This window comes from Lampris incognitus, chromosome 2, assembly GCF_029633865.1.
Source record: "Lampris incognitus isolate fLamInc1 chromosome 2, fLamInc1.hap2, whole genome shotgun sequence".
In the NCBI taxonomy this organism is placed as follows: Eukaryota; Metazoa; Chordata; class Actinopteri; order Lampriformes; family Lampridae; genus Lampris; species Lampris incognitus.
This window is the reverse complement of record NC_079212.1, coordinates 109,187,725-109,206,453: the sequence shown is the minus strand read 5'-3', so window position 1 is coordinate 109,206,453 and position 18,729 is coordinate 109,187,725. Positions and strand designations below refer to the sequence as shown.

General features: G+C 41.0%; 1 protein-coding gene across 1 annotated transcript in view; it reads right to left on the bottom strand.

Moving 5' to 3' along the window:
• chd5 (chromodomain helicase DNA binding protein 5) overlaps positions 1-18,729 on the bottom strand; it is a 59,437-nt gene that overhangs the window by 18,906 nt on the left and 21,802 nt on the right. The window contains 16 exon segments of the mRNA XM_056301145.1: positions 601-689; positions 1,315-1,401; positions 2,799-2,973; positions 3,745-3,945; positions 4,231-4,551; positions 4,801-4,925; positions 5,070-5,187; positions 5,488-5,619; positions 6,332-6,473; positions 6,878-7,051; positions 9,840-9,961; positions 10,633-10,770; positions 11,636-11,836; positions 12,644-12,835; positions 16,565-16,673; positions 18,070-18,201. Of these exon segments, the coding sequence (XP_056157120.1) occupies positions 601-689; positions 1,315-1,401; positions 2,799-2,973; positions 3,745-3,945; positions 4,231-4,551; positions 4,801-4,925; positions 5,070-5,187; positions 5,488-5,619; positions 6,332-6,473; positions 6,878-7,051; positions 9,840-9,961; positions 10,633-10,770; positions 11,636-11,836; positions 12,644-12,835; positions 16,565-16,673; positions 18,070-18,201 (2,458 nt within the window).

Below are 18,729 nucleotides of genomic sequence, written 5' to 3'. Positions count from 1 at the left end.
CAGTTGGAGCAAATACACGGTTTGGATATTTACTTTCTGGACCTGGTTTTTACAACTCTGGTTGTAAGGCTTACCAGAACGCTCCCCTCCAATGCCTCTCCTTCAATAGTCCCCAGTTTGTGAGACGAGTAACACTGCAGTCACTCATATATTGGCATTTGTATAGCTGTGGTCTTGTCTGTTTTGTACCTGCAGCTCTACTCTACCTACTATGTTGACATCCATCCATCCATCCATCCATTATCCAAACCGCTTATCATGTGAACTGAAAATGATGGTAAGGTGACATTTGATTATGCACCATAGGGTAGTCATATTTTTGCTCGGGGCCCCTCCACAGGGAGGCCACAGCAGGGGTTTGGCAGCAAAACTGCACCCCCGAAACAGCCAAGGAATCGGTACCTTGGCTCAAAGGAGCTACAGCAAAGTGGACACATGCCATTATTCGGGGTGAGCACCAGGGTCCTCCTCTTTACTCACAATACCACCCTACTCTCTAAAGTTTTTAGTTGCTACCAGCTTAGTACCTAATTGACATGCCTTATGATGCCTGGGTTAGGGTTAGGGTCAGGGTTAGGGTTAACTCCCGAGAGTTCATACCTCGATGTTGCCCCCTACGCGTGCAAGTAGTGGGGGCAAAGGTTTGTCTTTCTCCCCTCTAAGCTGCCTGCGAGACTGTCTGCGCCCTCCTACAGGAAGACAAAACAGCCAATTGTGAGATGGATCAGTCATCAATGTCTGACTGTGGATATATGGAAATGATGTTAGGTTAGCTGTGTGACCGCTCAAAACAACGTTCAGATCTACATAGGGTTCTGCTGATATGTTTCTTAAAAGTGCACTACTCCAAAATTTGAATGCTGTATCAGCGAACAATTCCTTTCTTTTCCTGTTTGTACACTAAATAGTCTGTTTTTAGACACAGACTTCTCATGAATCTTCATCTGTCAAGTCACATCAAGTCGACTTGACACTTCATCTGCTATTTGACTATGTATAACAATGACATCCTATCCATTTAATCTGAACTTTTTGTAATGTTTTGTACATATTGCATAAATTCCCTGTTATACTTTTATAATCTACTGAAGTGTCTAATGGTCTGCATGAGAAATCCACCATGTCACATTGGTTGTATGTACTGTGGAGTCATTTGATTAATAAAAACAGGTTCTAATCCTGGTTCTGATGAGTGTTCTCCACTGAGGGGCTTGTGTATTTGTCTGAAATAATCAAAAAAATTCAAACCAATATGTAAATCAAAATAAGTCCAGGCCCCACTTAGTAGCACAAAACAGGTGCGTGGGTACCCACCTTCAGGTCTCTCCTCGAAGTCTTCGTCCTCGTCCTCGGACCCCACAGAATACTCGGACTGATTGTCTGAAAGATCATCCTGCCATTCTGAGCCACAGATCAAAGACAAACAGGTACAGCGCATTCACTTCTCTAAGTGGCCACGTGAGGGCGCCCTGGCACTGCAGATTACTACAGACCACTACAGCTGGACATGCACACACATACATACAAACACGCGCGCGCGCACACACACACACACACACACACACACACACACACACACGACCTCTGACCCCCAGTCGGTGAGATTGAAGAGCTGATAACTCTGGCAGACTAATGTCTTAGGCAGTGCTTTATATATGAAGCGAATGCTAATTGATGACGATAGGCTTCAGACACCTAATTCCCTCTCTTAGTTTAACACTTATTGCTGAACTATGAAGAACAGGGTCCAGAAACCTCAGAAAGCAGGCGAATCGACACAACATATAAATGTAATCGGTAAACGGATATCTGAACCACAGACAGACATGTCCCCGGAAACCTGTTGAGGGAAGTATATCAATATTACTTCTTTGTGTTGTGGATGAATAGATTATGTAGTCTGAGCCATGACAAAACTTTTATGTTAAACCCAAATAGAGATCTACCTGTGCAGTATTCATGCTAGGCTATCGTGGGCCTGACACTGAATGAAGCTTAAAGATCCAGTCCAATGAAAATCGAGTTTTCCAGTCTCATTGGATTTTTTTCCAGCGTGTGTTTGTGTGAATTTACCAAAAATATTAGAACTGTTGTTGATATGAAAATATAAATAAAGCCCCTTGAAAAACTATCCTCCTGGATCACAGCATAATTCAACTATTTCATATAACAATCTGCTTCCGGTAATACATTGCTCATCTATTAACCCTGATTTGTTTGGACAGTATCATCATCGGTCTGTCCTATCACAACCAGTGTATTTGCCTGGCAACATCATGCAAGTTAGCGGGCTAGATCGCTATCACATGCATTGACAATGACTAGCTTTCACTTGGCTGTTTTTACCACTGATTCACAACTTGTTGGTCTCTGAGGTGTTCATCCACTTCAGGCTCTTGGACCAGAGTGGCTGGAGTGTGTCTATGTGGGTTCGCACATATATGACACAATAAGAGTTGGGCTATGCTCTTGAGACATTGTGACCAACAATGAGCCTCTGCGACTGAATGCGATAAACAGAGGGTCCATAACCACTCATCCTGCTGAGAACTGGCTTTGCTCAGAGAGGGGCTGAAACAGCTTTCACAAATCAAACGATACATCTGAAGCTGAAAAAATTACACTCTTAACATTAACATTAATATTCAACAAAGACTCTTTCCTGACTTGATTAAAATCATTGGACTGGGTCATTAAACTGACCGAGTGAATCCCCCTTTAAGGTCAAATAGCTCAGCCTACTATAAGACGTGTTTGCTGGGGCCGGAGCCCAGGGTGTCTGTTGTATGGGGACTAACCTTGATCTTCCTGGGTGGTATCGTTGTAGTTGACCTGCTTGCGGATGCGTTTGCCCTTGCCAAGGTTGCGGGCTAGGTCCTCCTGTTGCTGCTCGTAGTGGTGTCGGAGGAGTTTCTCCCAGTAGTCTGGGTCCACATTCTCCTCCTGCTTAATGATCTCCCGCTGCACCTCCTCCTGTATACACAGCATGGCAACACACATTTAAACACACACACACACGATCATACACAAAAGTACAAAATGATATTATTTCTGAGTATATGTAAAGGATAACATTACATAAATATTTTTAAACCATGACAATACATTCACAGGACAGAGTCTCCTGGTGAAAAAAGAAAACATCCAGGGATTCATTTATGATATTCATGCAAAGAAGATTTTATGCTCATCAGTTTGGTGTCAAAACCAGCAGGTTGCAATGTTTTTTTTGATTTTTTTTTTTTGTGATATAAAAAGAACCAAAGGTAATCATGTTCCAAGACATGAATCTGTGAGGTTTACCCTTCGTTCATGTTTTTATCTATCTTTGAAGTGATTATATATAATAAAATAAACTTAAAAGTCAAGAATATTTTAAGAAATAAAACCCCCAGTGTGCGGAGTACCACATGCTAGACTCGGGTATTATCTCATTATAATGTTAAATTATAATCTGGTATTCTATATATAATCCCACCAGAATAGAATAGAATAGAATACACTTTATTTCTCATTTGTACATACATACAATGAAATTTGATGGTGGGAGGAAACCGGAGCACCCAGAAGAAACCCCCGCAGACATGGGGATAAAATGCAAACTTCACATAGTAAGGACCTAGGATGGCCTGGGGTTCAAACCAGGACCTTCTTGCTGTGAGGCAACAGTGCTAACCACTGGGCCACTGTGCCACCCAAGGTAATGTCCACATATCTCTGACTACAAACATGCAACTTTCTCACCTCGCCATCCTCCTCTTTCACCACATACTGGGCCACCTTGAAGGAGCTGAGGTACTCGTTCATGTTCTGAATCTCGGTGTCCTCGGTGGCATCCTGGCTGCGGTCGAGGAGTTTGGAAATAGCATTGTCATCATAGTGGATCACACTGCCTTCCTCGCCGTCTTTAATGTCCCCTGTTGATGAAAAACTTTTAGCAAGTGACTAATTGGGGTCCTTTATTAAACAAAAAAAGGACACACTTTCATGCAAAAAAAAAAAGTTTTGCCCATTGAACTTGAGAGAGTTTATGGAGAATCAATGATAACGCAATTTTTGGAAGTAAATACACACAACTTACAGATCTTGGTTATTTTTCATCTCGAAAAAAAGATGACAAACTGTTCTTCTGGTAACTATAAGTGACCATGCATAAAAAAGTATTCCCACACTGGCGTAGAAAAACAACACATAAAATATCTAAATGTCAAAGTCTCTCTTCTGCCAAACAGAATTGAATCCTTTTTGGCTGGTTAGAGACCAGTAATGAGAGGAGCACATGTGTTATAGCACCATTATCGTACCCATGGCTCTAGCTGCCTCCACCTCATCTTTGAAGAGCTCCTCAGTGCCGAATTTGAGGATGTCATCCAGCTCCTGTTTGGACATAGAGCCCGTCTTGGAGCCCAGGCCGGGCCGCACCACCAGGTGGGTCAACATCATCTTCCTCTTGGCCACTTGAGTGATCCTTTCCTCCACCGAGGCTCGCGTCACAAAACGGTAGATCATCACCTTTTTATTCTGGCCTATACGGTGGGCCCTGCTAAATGCCTGCAGAAGAGGGGAGATGGAGGAACAAGAGAGAAAAAGATTGAGAGGGGGGCAAATGTGATAGCCAAGCAATGAAAAGATGAAATTAGCGAAATTTAAAACGTCCTCACAAGGGCGGGCGATCTCACGAGGGGATCACAGCATTGTAATCAGTTCGCAAGTGGGCCTGGTTTCACAAAGCTAATCAAATCATGCATGGCAGTGGAAACATGCAAGTGGGCACAAGCAAATCTTTGATTGAGCCAGTACTTGGATGTCATTGTGGGGATTCCAGTCGGAGTCGTAGATAATCACGGTGTCTGCAGTCGCCAAGTTGATGCCAAGGCCACCAGCTCGAGTTGAAAGCAAAAAGCAGAACTGCTGTGCGCCCGGTGCTGCAGCGAAAACCAAAGCAAAGTGTCACTTTGTGTGTGTGTGTGAGTGAGTGTGTGTGTGTGTGTGTGAGTGGGTGAGACTGAGTGGGTGAGAAAGAGAGAGGGGAGGGGGGAATATATGCACACACTCAGAGGGATTCTCACCGTTGAATCGGTCAATGGCCTCCTGCCTTAAGCCTCCTGTAATGCCTCCATCGATACGTTCATATTTATATCCCTCATACTCCAGAAAATCCTCCAGCAGATCCAGCATCTTGGTCATCTGAAAAACAAGAAAGAAATTACAAGTTTATATTTCCCCCCACAGCAACTAAAGTCTGTGTTGAAGAGAAGATGGTAACCAACATTAATCAAGTCTTACTCAAAGTATATTGTAGTAAAAACTGCATATATATTTACAAAACATTTGAAGAGGGAAATAATATAAGAATATAAGACTTGAGCTGGCAAATGCACAAAAGGATGTCCACAGTATGGACAGGGGCATTTTCGGGTTTGTTTAATGGTCACTGACCAAAGCTATAAATGGTTCAGTCCAGGTTTAACATTTGTTGGCTATTACCTGGGAGAAAATCAGAACTCTGTGCCCTTCATCTTTAAGTTTCTTCAGCATCTTCTGAAGCAGAGTCAGTTTTCCTGAGGACTTTACCAGCAGATTGCCATCATAAGAACCATTCGGCAATACAGGGGCTTCCTGTAGGGTCAGAGACAGAACATAAAGAAGTGAGGAGTCCACATTAGATGTCTACATTTTTCATATGTCATAAACAGTGCAGAATTTACTTTTGTAGATGTGTACCTGAGGCACATAGATACACAGACTTTCTAAATAGACCCTGTGCATAAAGTCGCAGACCAACAATTGATAGTTGACGTCATTCTGTCTGGTCCATCCCACAGGACAACTCCCACTGGCCGTCTGCGGTCAAAATTTGATTCAAATTCATCACTTTCCCTCAGCCCAAACAGAAAGCAATTCATCTGTTTTGTTTGTTTTGTTTTTTTCATTCATGTGACCAAGACAACTGTGTATTCACCGCAATTCAAAGGCAGTTTAATTACTAACTTATGAATGAGTATAAAGCAAATGGATTTATCACAAGGGTTTCAACAATGCAACACAAAGTGGACTTAGCATTGAGGATTGGGTTTGCCCTTCGGCCTGGTAGAAATAGTAAGTGCAGACATTGCCGATGGACCATTTGCATTGTGGGAGAAAGATTAAAAACCCATCTTTATGCATCTGGCTGAAAGGCACTCCCTCTGACAGAAAGGTCAGGACTCACAGGGTGAGATGACTGAGTAATGCATCTAATAGAGTGAGTACTGAAGGTTTTTTTTTTCTCCATGACCCATAATTTTTCGCTAGAAAACATTGGCATTGACACAACATTGGTTTCACTGACCACAGCAGCCACGGGGAACAGGTACGGATGGTTGCAACACTTCTTTAGGTCCATCATGATGTTGAGCAGCGACACCTGGTTTCCTCCACCCTTGGAGTTCAGAGCCTCAAAATTCCGCGTCAAGATGAACTTGTAGTACTTCCTGCGGATCAGAGGTTAGAGACGCAGACTAGGTGAGGAGGAGAGAGGCACAAAACCCAAAACAGCAACTACATGGGGTAAACCATCTGTGCCTCTCTGTGTTGTTAAATTAATTCGACCCAACGGGCCTTTTTGAGGGTGCTTAAGAAGTAAAGTTATGGTTGGTTTTCCTTCTCTTTCTTGGATTAAAATATACATGGTCATTCTACGTGTTGTCTTGGTTGCATAGTCATCGGGCACCTGAAAGCTGTTATGAGCCAACTGTAGAATTAAAAACAATAGGAATCTATGAAGAGCTTTAGCTCTCTTGAATAACTTGCTCTTTAGAAAACACATGATAGAGAGACGTGAAACACAGCAGGAACTGAAGCAGGAGAATATGAAACCCGGGGTGGGAGGGCATACTTCTGCATTGGGCTGAGTTCCACTCGGACGATGAGCTCTGTCTTGGCCGGCATGTTCTTGAAGACGTCCGCTTTCAGCCGTCTGAGCATGTGCGGCCCCAGCAGATCATGCAGTTTCTTGATCTGGTCCTCCTTAGAGATGTCGGCAAACTCCTCCAGAAAGCCATCCAGGTTACTGCATAGGTCAAAGGTCACAAACAGAATGTTCAAACACTTAATTTGAGGTATTAGGTTTGTGGTTAATTCAAATAATACTATGGTAGAGTTAAAATGTCTTGGAAATAAAGCACCTCATTGATCGGTGTGTGACAGTTCAAACACAAAAGACATTGACAGTAACCAAAGAAGAAAGTAACTTTGTGAATACTGCCCACCATATAAGCACATCCTCTAATTAAACTACCGTTATATCTATCTATCTATCTATCTATCTATCTATCTATCTATCTATCTATCTATCTATCTATCTATCTATCTATCTATCTATCTATCTATCTATCTATCTATCTATCTGTCTAATCTATCTATCTAATGTGTGTGGATATCCATCCATCCATCCATTAACCAAGCCACTTATCCCAACTGGGGTCGTGGGGATGCTGACGCCTATCCCAGCAGTCACTGGGCGGCAGGCAGGGAGAGACCCTGGACAGGCCACCAGTCCATAACAGGTGTGTGGATATATAAAAATTTATAAATTTTGATATTATGCAATTGTGTATTACAAATAAAACATGCTTTGCTGATGTTATACACTACCGTTCAAAAGTTTGGGATCACCCAAACAATTTTGTGTTTTCCATGAAAAGTCACACATATTCACCACCATATGTTGTGAAATGAATAGAAAATAGAGTCAAGACATTGACAAGGTTAGAAATAATGATTTGTATTTGAAATAAGATTTTTTTTACATCAAATTTTGCTTTCGTCAAAGAATCCTCCATTTGCAGCAATTACAGCATTGCAGACCTTTGGCATTCTAGCTGTTAATTTGTTGAGGTAATCTGGAGAAATTGCACCCCACGCTTCCAGAAGCAGCTCCCACAAGTTGGATTGGTTGGATGGGCACTTCTTTGAGCAGATTGAGTTTCTGGAGCATCACATTTGTGGGGTCAATTAAACGCTCAAAATGGCCAGAAAAAGAGAACTTTCATCTGAAACTCGACAGTCTATTCTTGTTCTTAGAAATGAAGGCTATTCCATGCGAGAAATTGCTAAGAAATTGAAGATTTCCTACACCGGTGTGTACTACTCCCTTCAGAGGACAGCACAAACAGGCTCTAACCAGAGTAGAAAAAGAAGTGGGAGGCCGCGTTGCACAACTGAGCAAGAAGATAAGTACATTAGAGTCTCTAGTTTGAGAAACAGACGCCTCACAGGTCCCCAACTGGCATCTTCATTAAATAGTACCTGTTAGAGCCTGTTTGTGCTGTCCTCTGAAGGGAGTAGTACACACCGGTGTAGGAAATCTTCAATTTCTTAGCAATTTCTCGCATGGAATAGCCTTCATTTCTAAGAACAAGAATAGACTGTCGAGTTTCAGATGAAAGTTCTCTTTTTCTGGCCATTTTGAGCGTTTAATTGACCCCACAAATGTGATGCTCCAGAAACTCAATCTGCTCAAAGAAGTGCCCATCCAACCAATCCAACTTGTGGGAGCTGCTTCTGGAAGCGTGGGGTGCAATTTCTCCAGATTACCTCAACAAATTAACAGCTAGAATGCCAAAGGTCTGCAATGCTGTAATTGCTGCAAATGGAGGATTCTTTGACGAAAGCAAAGTTTGATGTAAAAAAATCTTATTTCAAATACAAATCATTATTTCTAACCTTGTCAATGTCTTGACTCTATTTTCTATTCATTTCACAACATATGGTGGTGAATAAGTGTGACTTTTCATGGAAAACACGAAATTGTTTGGGTGATCCCAAACTTTTGAACGGTAGTGTATATAGAATGTGTTATTTGTAAAAGACCAAAAAATACACTATTGTGCAATATCTAAATTTCAGTTATTTAAAATGCCACAACTCATACAGTTTGACATCATATACTGTGACGCTAATGTGAGCAAGTCCAATGATGTATTGCCTTAAGGCACTGTAGGACCCTTGTGAGGGTCATAATGACAAATCCTGGAGCAAAATCTCTGGTGTATCTCCATAACCAGGAAGCCTTCAATAACCGCATTTCTATCCAAGTGTTTTTGTGCAATTTTTTTTCGTTTTGAATAAAAAAAAAAAAAACTTTGGAAATGGCAAATACCAAATGAATCCCCAAAATGCGCACAAATGTTTGTATGCTCGCTTGAGGTGAACAAACTTTTTTGTCGCTATGCAATAAATTGCGATGAAAAAAACACTTGGCAAATAAAAAAGAAAAAGTGAATAAAATGGATTCACATGATCAGCCTTTTCTTAATTATAACTGGTCGATCTTTTTCGTGGGTGTCAAAGTACCGATACACGGTGTAGGACACATGTGCCTGTGTTCATGTTCAGGGCTTTATTAGTTTAAACAGATGTAATGGACATGCACCTCATAATAAACTGCACAATTTACTTTGCGACATGTAATCATTCGCTTGAAATCGACGTGAGAGGTGTATGAAAACATAACAACAGTTGGACTGAAATCTGAATCTGCAACCAGCCTCAGGGACACCAGGGGCTCACAGCAGCGCCCTGTGGGTACAGAGATGGCAGGATGGTTGAATAGATGGACTAAAAAACACAGGTGAGTGGAGAGATGTGGCTTATATAAAACCCCCACCTCTTTAAGACAGTTAAGGCTGACTGAGGAGGCCCAGAGGACAGAGGGATGAGGGATAGGGAGATGGTGGAAGGGTACACTGTAAAAGCAGGGAGGTATGACAGGACAGGTGGTGGGATGGATCTGAGGACGAGGACATAGAAAGACAGGTGAGATGGGAAAACTGAAGGAGGGGATGGGAAAGGCTTACTTGAAGCGCTCGGGGGTGAGGAAGTTAAGCAAGTGGAACAGCTCCTCCAGGTTGTTCTGAAGCGGAGTCCCAGTCAGCAGCAGCTTGTAGTAAATTTTATACCCATTGAGGATCCTGAAAAACTGGACAGGGCGCATTATTGGTGATGGTATGAATACAGCCGCCATGATAACCTTTGCAGTGACAATATATGTAAAATCCAATCAATCGTTTAAGGATTGCAGGGTTTTTTGGCCATTTACTATAATTTTTCAATGGAGATTATTTTTATCTTACATTTTTTCAATTATTAGACAACACTTTTTCTCGAAGACAGTGCCAGGACTTGAACCGTGAACCTTAGCATTGGAATGTAAGTTTACTGCACCACCCGGGTGCACTATGTTAATATAATCTAATAGGATATTACCCATCATGACAAACAAACTATAACATGTATGAAAGAGGATCTAAATAAGAGAAGAGAAAAATTACAAGTACCAATAACAGCAAAGCCGTTAATTCTAACCTTATAAGATGCAAAACAAGACTAGTAAAACAATGAAAATATATGGGTTAACAGCATAAATGGGGGCTTTGAGCTAAGTTAGGCAGACAGACCAATGAAATATGATAAACATTCATAACAGAATAAATGTTGTACGTGCAATATGAAAATATTGAGATGTATGAGGATATACAATATGTTTCCTCAGCTCTACCACTTTGTGTTCCTGTGATCTTGTTGCTTCTAAAGAGCTCAGACAAACAAACACTTTGGATTGGTGCTCTGGTGCCAGAAATGGTGTATTACCTTTGACTGGTTGTTCTTGAGTCTGTGGGCCTCGTCCACTACCAAACAGGCCCAACTGATGGAGCCCAGAATGGCCTGGTCGATGGTGATCAGCTCATAAGATGTCAGCAGCACATGGAACTTGATAGGTGTGTCTTTCTGCAAGGAAGAAAATGGAGAGCATCAACAGAATATGCAGCTACTCATCAGTTTCTGAAGACCAAGCAATTTAGATTTAGTAAAATATGGTTGAGGACGCCCCGCCTGCCGCCCAATGACTGCTGGGATAGGGTCCAGCATCCCCGCAACCCTGAGATCCGGATAAGTGGTTTGGATAATGGATGGATGGATGGATGAGGACGCTGCATAAGAGTCAAAGTATTTAGAAACTACACCAAACTGATTAGTGTTGTAAGCCATGGTCATTTAGTTTCTAAGAAGTTCCCAATATTCTTTAAAATTCATTTTCAGTTCATCCTTGATAGTTTATAATATTTGATATAATTTGAATGTTCAAATAACTTTGCAATTTATAAAATTTCCTGTTAGGGCTAAGTGTTCAATATGAGCAACCTACCAAATCAAAGTCCTAGTTCATGAAAACTTTACTGGCAATTGATATGGACTCGGATTCAAATTAAAAAAAAAGTTCTCAGCATTTGTCTCAGATGCATGCAGTACAAAATATGTGGGACTTTATCAAGACATTTGAAATGACATAAATAGAAAAGTAGTGCATTGTCATTTATAACTAGGTAAACTAAAATTACTTTAAGATGCATCGCAACGATTTTTTTGTTTACTTTCTGGAACTTATTGTATTGCCTTGTCTAGCAAAACTTAGATCTTTATTCCAACTAACACACCTCCAATACATCAGCTGATTCCAGTAGATCCCTTCCCTCTCTGTGTTTGAGGGTAATTCATGGAATCAGCTCTTCTTGTGTTTGACTGAGATGAACACCTGTATACACATGGCTCAAAATGGCAAACCATTTGTATTTACTTGAAAAGCGTAGGTTACCTTCATGCGGAAAACCTTCCGTCCTGACTTGACTGCACTGTCTTCAAAGGTGAACTCATTCTCCCTGATGATGGCCCTGCTGTCTTTGTCCCCAGTGTACGTCACCACATAGAAGTCTGGGGCCCACATCTCAAACTCCCTCTCCCAGTTGATGATGGTGGACAGGGGTGCACTCACTAGGAAGGGCCCCTTAGAATGACCCTAAAAGAGACCAAATGTCATGCTGAGTCATCTACAATATCAATGAGAAATAATTTAACGTACAATTTTATTCTTCATTATTTTCATCTCCTAATAGCAAGTCTGCCATCTAGTATACAAAGCACTAGGTCATTTTCCAAGTCACCCGAGATGAATATGAGTCCATGCATTTGATGAGCCCAGTGGGAACTGAGCTCATAACATCAGCAGTGCCAGTGCTATGCTCCACCCATCAAGCTACACAGGGCCAGGATGTAACGACTGTGATGTAATGTAACATTAGCATCTTCAAGGATCCCAGTGACTCCATAGGACTGAAATGACTACGTATATCAAGCCCATTCTCATTCCCAGGTCACACTATAGCGAAGCTTTGATAAAATCCCTTGGCATCAGCGGATGAACACGGAAGGTACCTTTCTGTGTCTGTATAGCACAGCATAAGATAGCGAAATTTTCATAGCTATCAACCTAATCTTAACCCTGAACTTAACCACTACCTAACCTGTATCTCACTGATATTCATGGATTGGCCTAAACCACTGAAGGAAAAAGGTTCTCACAACCAGGTAAAGAAGCTTTAGGCATCCAACACTGCTGCAGAGGGTTCAACACTGGAGTCTACTGGACACCTGGTGCTACCCTACACGAATGTGTAAAGGTATTTTATGTGTACACATGCTGACATTTTTGCCAAAGCTCCAATAAACTCTGAGGTGCTCTGGGATGAGAATGTGTCACTATAACTTTGACATATCAGATCATTTGGCTCAAAACTGCCCACATTATGAGTTTTCCTGTCCTTACCTCCTTGTAGAGTGAGTAGAGGAACACTATGGTCTGCACTGTCTTTCCCAGGCCCATCTCATCGGCCAGGATGGTGTCTGTGCCTTGTGCCCAGGAAAATCTCAGCCAATTCAGCCCCTCCAACTGATATGGGTGCAAGGTACCCCCAGTGGCGTTAATGTACCACGGCTGATGCTCAAACTTGATGGTTGGCTGGTGATGAGAAAAGGCAGGGAGACATAATAATCCAAATAACTGGATTTATTCAAGAACTTTTCTAAAGCCAAAGTATGCAAAGTGGTTTACAATCAAGACAAAAATGAGGCAAATAGCTGTATGTTGTACAACAATGTACATGGTACATTTTCTCTATGTTAGTGTGATGGTGGCGATGAGTTAAGCCACTTCAGTGAGTAACGTAAATATGAAGAGAGTGGGGGGTGTTGTAACTCCAAGTTAGTTGTAATACTGTCAGTTTGACCAATCAGAAAAGAGCTGCAGTGATGTGATCAATATCCTACACTCCCATTTCCTTTTTGGGGGTCACAGGAGAAGTGGCATGTTTATGAGAGCAACACTGTGGATTTTATGACCAAAAACGGATTTTCATGTAGGAAAGTAATTTTTTTTAATCAAGATTATTTTTTTGCCTAGCGTTCATTGTATCGTAGATACAATGGTTTGACTTACATAACCTGAAGTAGCAAATTTTCTAGTTTAATTTGATGCTTTGCATCCATGCTAACTTCAAACCCACATGCTAAAACAGTTAGCTATGTAATGGCTGCTCGGGGTGGGGATAGTTGCAACAGTTCATTAAAAATGTTGCAACCATCCCCTTACGATGACTCAGTGTTTTTGTACTTCTCTCCTTTTTTCAAGCATGCCTAGGCAGTGAAAGCGGAAGACGGACAGGGGTGTCGCTGCAGACATTCTGAGAAAGGCCGTAATTGAAATCAGGTGGGGAAAATTAGTGGGATCAATCGCCAAGGCCAGCTCCATCTGTCACGTCACATTGCATAGATATTGTAAAGCCACAGAAGCTAAGAGAAGAGGGTTCAATGAGCAGCCCCATGTAGGCTACCGTAATAGTCAGAAAGCCTCCAGTGACTTCTACGGTAGCCTACACGGGTCTACCATAGTAGTAGTAGTAGTAGTCAGAGTGTCTTCAATGAGGCACAGGAGGAACTCTTGACTATTTGAAGGAAGCAGCTGATCTGTACTATGGGTTAACCCCCGAGAGCTAAGAATGAGATAGGCCCAAATAAAAAATGGGGCACTCATATTTTTAAGGAAAATATTTCATTCCACAATTATTGTCCCCATTATGAAGAGGTAGAGACTATTGATTAACAGCTTTTCCGCAATAGTTGTTGTGGCTTGTTTATCACTGATTGCCCAATAGAGTCATACATCATTTATACGCGATAACATGTTTACTGTTGACTTGATTTTAGGTCAGGAAGTTTGCATACCAGTTAGAAGTAGACAATAACTGTAAACACCCCCAGTCATAAGCTGAGAGATCCATGGTAGGATCTGACTGGTTTTCAGTCTTCATATCCAAATCTGTCCATCACAAGTGCACAGCCAACTAAGAACTGTGAGTCAAGTGTGAACATTGTCAGTTCTGGGCCCACAACGCCTGCACCCCAGGGGCAGCCATCTACATTTGCCACAACTGTGATTGAACCCTTATGTGGCATATGCACATTCAGGAATACAGCCCACACACACACACTCACACACACACATACAGCAATTGTTTTTGTGCTAAATTTAGTTTTAGAAAAAAATGTTTTGTCACTTTAAATTGTTCACTTTATTCAAAACTATTTATTCTTTATTATTCAATAAAGTTCTTGCATAAATTAGATAGTGTGGATCTTAATTACCTGTCATTATTACATCTATCCCCAGCTAGTGTTGTAGCTAGCTAGCTAGACAAATATGGGTACCACATATCAAAGTTTGAGAGACCTAGCATGAACAACCACCAATTTACTGATGATCAAACAAGATGTGTTACTACCATCCCTGGTCTCCCCTATCTACAGCAACAAACAACTCAGGGGGATATTTGGTATAATTTTTTTTTCAAAAAGAGACTACACTTTTTTTTTTCCTGGTAGCATAATAGCAGCATCAAGTACTTCATTAGAATAGATAAGAGAAACCTTAATTATACCCATGAGAGAACTGGCTCATTCTGTCCAATGAATGAGTGAAGCATACAATAAATATACACTACCGTTCAAAAGTTTGGGATCACCCAAACAATTTCGTGTTTTCCATGAAAAGTCACACTTATTCACCACCATATGTTGTGAAATGAATAGAAAATAGAGTCAAGACATTGACAAGGTTAGAAATAATGATTTGTATTTGAAATAAGATTTTTTTTACATCAAACTTTGCTTTCGTCAAAGAATCCTCCATTTGCAGCAATTACAGCATTGCAGACCTTTGGCATTCTAGCTGTTAATTTGTTGAGGTAATCTGGAGAAATTGCACCCCACGCTTCCAGAAGCAGCTCCCACAAGTTGGATTGGTTGGATGGGCACTTCTTTGAGCAGATTGAGTTTCTGGAGCATCACATTTGTGGGGTCAATTAAACGCTCAAAATGGCCAGAAAAAGAGAACTTTCATCTGAAACTCGATAGTCTATTCTTGTTCTTAGAAATGAAGGCTATTCCATGCCAGAAATTGCTAAGAAATTGAAGATTTCCTACACCGGTGTGTACTACTCCCTTCAGAGGACAGCACAAACAGGCTCTAACAGGTACTATTTAATGAAGATGCCAGTTGGGGACCTGTGAGGCGTCTGTTTCTCAAACTAGAGACTCTAATGTACTTATCTTCTTGCTCAGTTGTGCAACGCGGCCTCCCACTTCTTTTTCTACTCTGGTTAGAGCCTGTTTGTGCTGTCCTCTGAAGGGAGTAGTACACACCGGTGTAGGAAATCTTCAATTTCTTAGCAATTTCTCGCATGGAATAGCCTTCATTTCTAAGAACAAGAATAGACTGTCGAGTTTCAGATGAAAGTTCTCTTTTTCTGGCCATTTTGAGCGTTTAATTGACCCCACAAATGTGATGCTCCAGAAACTCAATCTGCTCAAAGAAGTGCCCATCCAACCAATCCAACTTGTGGGAGCTGCTTCTGGAAGCGTGGGGTGCAATTTCTCCAGATTACCTCAACAAATTAACAGCTAGAATGCCAAAGGTCTGCAATGCTGTAATTGATGCAAATGGAGGATTCTTTGACGAAAGCAAAGTTTGATGTAAAAAAAATCTTATTTCAAATACAAATCATTATTTCTAACCTTGTCAATGTCTTGACTCTATTTTCTATTCATTTCACAACATATGGTGGTGAATAAGTGTGACTTTTCATGGAAAACACAAAATTGTTTGGGTGATCCCAAACTTTTGAACGGTAGTGTATATATATTGTAGCGAATTCGGGGGGCAGTCTGGAAGACCGTCGCCACAGCTGGGACGCGAACCAGTGGCTCCCACACCGCAAGCGACAACGTTAACCAGTCGACTAAAGGGTCCGACCCGTTAGTCAAGGACCAACGTGTCTACTTATCCATGCACGTTACAATATCATAAACGATACAAGAATTAGTAAGTGTGAAAATTACACATTGAAGATAGGCCAGTAGCTATTTTGGCTATTGACCAATCAACTGACAGCTCAGACTCGTATCCTACCACAACTTCTCCCATGTACACTATCACATTCACGCAGTAATACCTCCACTCTCTACAAACACTCTTAGCCTAAGTATAAGTAAACAGCTATCTCCCCCCCCCCCCACACTTTTAACAAGCTCTCATGGAAAGCAGACTGCAGATTTTATGTTTTAAATGAACAATATGACGTTTGATGTGATTGATCAGCTGATCTCTTTAAATCATTCGGTAAGGCCTACTTACGTCAATGATGGGGGCGTCAGGCGGGACTTCCCTCTTAGGATGGTCCTCTTTCAGTTTCTTTCCTTTCCTAGCCAACAGGGGGCGTTGGTCCTCCCCGAGTATCTGCTCCCTGTCACACAACCCCAGCACCCCATTAGGGATATCAGACCAAACAATGAAGAGGGGGTAGCACAGAGCAGCAGATGGGGGGGGGGCATATGTCTTTGTTTATTTTCATGTGTGCAGGCAAACACAGCTAACTAACAAAGGACAAGAAAGGAAGAGGGGGAAAGACAGTAGGGAAAAAACAGATAAAAGATACCAACTGAAGAGAAAGAGTCAATCATACTATATATGCTGTGGTGGAAGAAGTACTACTAAAGTAAATGTACATGTACATTGACACAAAACTACTGGAACAAACGTGAACGTACTGCACTGACATTTCTACCTGAGTAAAAGTATGAATACTTGCTCTTAAAGTAAAAAAGTAAAACTACTTTTCATATTCAGTACCCTGATAAAATGAAAAGCCTCTAATGAAGCTTAAAGTATGCATACTGCACCTCTTTTTCTGCAGATGAGAGCTTATGCATACCCCCATTACAATTTACAAGATAAAATAGCATAGATGGTGTCAGAGTAATTTACAAGGATATGGACCCACTGAATCATTGATGAGCAATCCTATATCAGCAGTCCTTTTAGACGTTTCATAAATCCAGTCACTCACTGCTGTTGGGTTTTTTTACCCTATTTGACCCAGATCTAATAATACACAGAATTTCCACTTGTGATTCTGTTAATCAAAATGAGACGTTTTTCTCCATGTTGTTAGCAATATTGCATTGAATTGCAATATTGCTAACAAACCTCAAAACAACAATTAAATTGAAGATTTGGTCTTACTTTTACAACATTTTAATGAATCTGTGTGATTGTTGGTTCAGTGGATTGGCTCCTCTTGCTTTTGTTATAACAGATATAAATCCTGTTTTGTTTTTTTTTGTTTGTTTTTTTTGTCCTGTTTTGTTTTAATAAAATAATGCTGCTGTGTTAGAAATGTAGTGGAGTTAAAACGTATAGATATTTGTTTTGAAAAGTAGTGCAAAGTCGTGCAAAGTTAGTTTTAGCGTAAAGTCTCTGAAGTTTAATATACTCAAGTACAGATGCTTGAAAATATATTTAAGTACAGTAACAACTTGATTCAATTCCTTTGGATAACCATGACCTGGATTAATGAGAACATTCACAGACATACAGTAACAACATACTTGAACTTCATTTCTTTCAACCACTGAGTATAAATGGCAGGCTTAAAGAGGATCTGCACATTAGGGCCCCTATTTATGACTTGTGCACATAATTGTCCTGATAATTGTCAGCCCTGCATGGAGCTTCCCCGGCCTCCAACCCAGGGCATTTATACAGGTTTTCCTCACCCTCCTGCCCTGCCAACTTAAAAAGCGACCCTGGAAAGAGGAATGACTTCAGGTCGAGTTAATGAACAGATGCGGCAAACTGACCTGTGGTCCCAGTAGCAAGCTTTATGGCTGTCATATTCTGGGATGTCAAAATCATCCACCTCCCAGGTGCTCTGGTCATAGGGCAAGTCTCTCCACTTGATCAAGTAATGTACATCCCCGTCCTTGTCAAAGCTGCAGGGGGAAAGAAAAAAACAAACAGATACGGTAAAGAAAAAAGAAAGTATCCGGTTTTAAGAAGCCTTTTGTACTCACATAGCAACTGTGGACATTTAAGATGGGTTTTTTTGTGAGAGTGTTTCTTTGTTTTTTATTGTTGCTGGTGGTTTATTTGCGAGACATTGGGGTACACTTTATCATTACCATTTCTTCATGATGTTGGTGGAAGTTAGTGTATTGTAAATAATTGCTGTCAGAACTGCAACTCCTTTTCTTAGTCTTTGATAACTATAGAAACAAAAGTAAAATACTTACCTGGAATTAAGAAACACTCATAGATTACCTCTTAGTGTGAGACTATGCTATACCTCAAATTGGAAAAAAGCTATAACTGTTTCCCTTTTTAGTGATGACTATCTTGTGGGTCTGCTTTCCATTGTGGTCTGAACAAAAGGCACATATCTGAGCCAGTGGTGCCTGCAGAAAATATTTGAATGGGGCGGCGAAAGAGGGGTTGGTGGTTTTTGGAAGATGGCATTCAAA